General features: G+C 42.4%; 1 protein-coding gene across 1 annotated transcript in view; it reads right to left on the bottom strand.

Annotated features, from left to right (window-relative positions):
• The window catches only part of nbeaa (neurobeachin a), a 270,112-nt gene that overhangs the window by 51,055 nt on the left and 216,557 nt on the right, over positions 1-2,500 (bottom strand). The window contains 1 exon segment of the mRNA XM_042311234.1: positions 806-1,182. Coding sequence (XP_042167168.1) covers positions 806-1,182 — 377 coding nt within the window.

Here is a 2,500-nt window from a genome sequence, read left to right as displayed (position 1 = left end):
AGAGAGGAGAGAGAACGAGAGAGGAGGAGAGAGAAAGAGAGAGGAGGAGAGAGAACGAGAGAGGGGGAGAGAACGAGAGAGGAGAGAGAACAAGAGAGGAGAGAGAACAAGAGAGGAGAGAGAACGAGAGAGAAGGAGAGAGAAAGAGAGAGAACGAGAGAGGATGAGAGAGAATGAGAGAGGAGGAGAGAGAAAGAGAGAGGGGGAGAGAAAGAGAGGAGAAGAGAGAAAGAGAGAGAATGAGAGAGGAGAGAGAAAGAGAGAGGGGGAGAGAACGAGAGAGGAGAGAGAACGAGAGAGGAGGAGAGAGAAAGAGAGAACGAGAGAGGATGAGAGAGAACGAGAGAGGAGGAGAGAGAAAGAGAGAGGGAGGAGAGAAAGAGAGAGGAGGAGAGAGAAAGAGAGAGAACGAGAGAGGAGAGAGAAAGAGAGAGGGGGAGAGAACGAGAGAGGAGGAGAGAGAAAGAGAGAGGATGAGAGAGAACGAGAGAGGAGGAGAGAGAAACGAGAGAGGAGGAGAGAGAAAGAGAGAGGGGGAGAGAACGAGAGAGGAGAGAGAACGAGAGAGGAGGAGAGAGAAAGAGAGAGAACGAGAGAGGATGAGAGAGAACGAGAGAGGAGGAGAGAGAAAGAGAGAGGGGGAGAGAAAGAGAGAGGAGGAGAGAGAAAGAGAGAGAACGAGAGAGGAGAAAGAAAGAGAGAGGGGGGAGAGAACGAGAGAGGAGGAGAGAGAAAGAGAGAGGAGGAGAGAGAACGAGAGAGGAGGAGAGAGAACAATTTGAAGAGGTGAAGATAGAGTCAGTACCTTGACGTTGATGCCCTTGTTAGTCTGGCTGATGCTTGAGATCGACGAGGGAGGTGCTTGACCAAGATTGGAGGCGGAGTTAGGGTTATGAGGAGAATCCAATAGGCTCTCCCTTGACCTCCTAACCTCTGATGACAGGGTGCACAGTAGATCCACTCCGCCTCCATCCCTCTCTCTGTGTCTATCTCTGTCCGTCTCCCTGCCTGCCATCCCCAGCCCTAGGCCCAGCTCGGCTCCATTCAGACCCCCAGGGCCATGGCCCTCCTCCCCAATGCCTGAGTCGGTGTGGGGTAAAGAGGCCAATGGAGAGTCCTCCATGGAGGTGGGGGTCTGCTTCTCCCCCCGGCCACCCTCAGAAAAGGAGGACGACGGGTGCTCTGGACGGTGAGAGAGATGGACAGAGAGAGTCAGAGAGAGAGAGAGATGTTCTTAATATGCCCTATTGTCCTAGACCTGAATGGTAGTATTGGAATAGTTGTATGAGTATTCATTTTTGTTGCATGAAGAAAAATTATAGGCCTATATTAGAACCAGAATTATAGGCCTATATTAGAACCAGAATTATAGGCCTATATTAGAACCAGAATTATAGGCCTATATTAGAACCAGAATTATAGGCCTATATTAGAACCAGAATTATAGGCCTATATTGGAACCAGAATTATAGGCCTATATTAGAACCAGAATTATAGGCCTATATTAGAACCAGAATTATAGGCCTATATTAGAACCAGAATTATAGGCCTATATTAGAACCAGAATTATAGGCCTATATTAGAACCAGAATTATAGGCCTATATTAGAACCAGAATTATAGGCCTATATTAGAACCAGAATTATAGGCCTATATTAGAACCAGAATTATAGGCCTATATTAGAACCAGAATTATATATATTAGAACCAGAATTATAGGCCTATATTAGAACCAGAATTATAGGCCTATATTAGAACCAGAATTATAGGCCTATATTAGAACCAGAATTATAGGCCTATATTAGAACCAGAATTATAGGCCTATATTAGAACCAGAATTATAGGCCTATATTAGAACCAGAATTATAGGCCTATATTAGAACCAGAATTATAGGCCTATATTAGAACCAGAATTATAGGCCTATATTAGAACCAGAATTATAGGCCTATATTAGAACCAGAATTATAGGCCTATATTAGAACCAGAATTATAGGCCTATATTAGAACCAGAATTATAGGCCTATATTAGAACCAGAATTATAGGCCTATATTAGAACCAGAATTATAGGCCTATATTAGAACCAGAATTATAGGCCTATATTAGAACCCTATATTAGAACCAGAATTATAGGCCTATATTAGAACAGAATTATAGGCCTATATTAGAACCAGAATTATAGGCCTATATTAGAACAGAATTATAGGCCTATATTAGAACCAGAATTATAGGCCTATATTAGAACCAGAATTATAGGCCTATATTAGAACCAGAATTATAGGCCTATATTAGAACCAGAATTATAGGCCTATATTAGAACCAGAATTATGGGCCTATATTAGAACCAGAATTATAGGCCTATATTAGAACCAGAATTATAGGCCTATATTAGAACCAGAATTATAGGCCTATATTAGAACCAGAATTATAGGCCTATATTAGAACCAGAATTATAGGCCTATATTAGAACCAGAATTATAGGCCTATATTAGAACCAGAATT

This window comes from Oncorhynchus tshawytscha, linkage group LG33 (genome assembly GCF_018296145.1).
Source record: "Oncorhynchus tshawytscha isolate Ot180627B linkage group LG33, Otsh_v2.0, whole genome shotgun sequence".
Lineage (NCBI taxonomy): Eukaryota > Metazoa > Chordata > Actinopteri > Salmoniformes > Salmonidae > Oncorhynchus > Oncorhynchus tshawytscha.
Note: the sequence above shows the minus strand (reverse complement) of the source record. Positions and strands in the feature narration are given on the sequence as shown.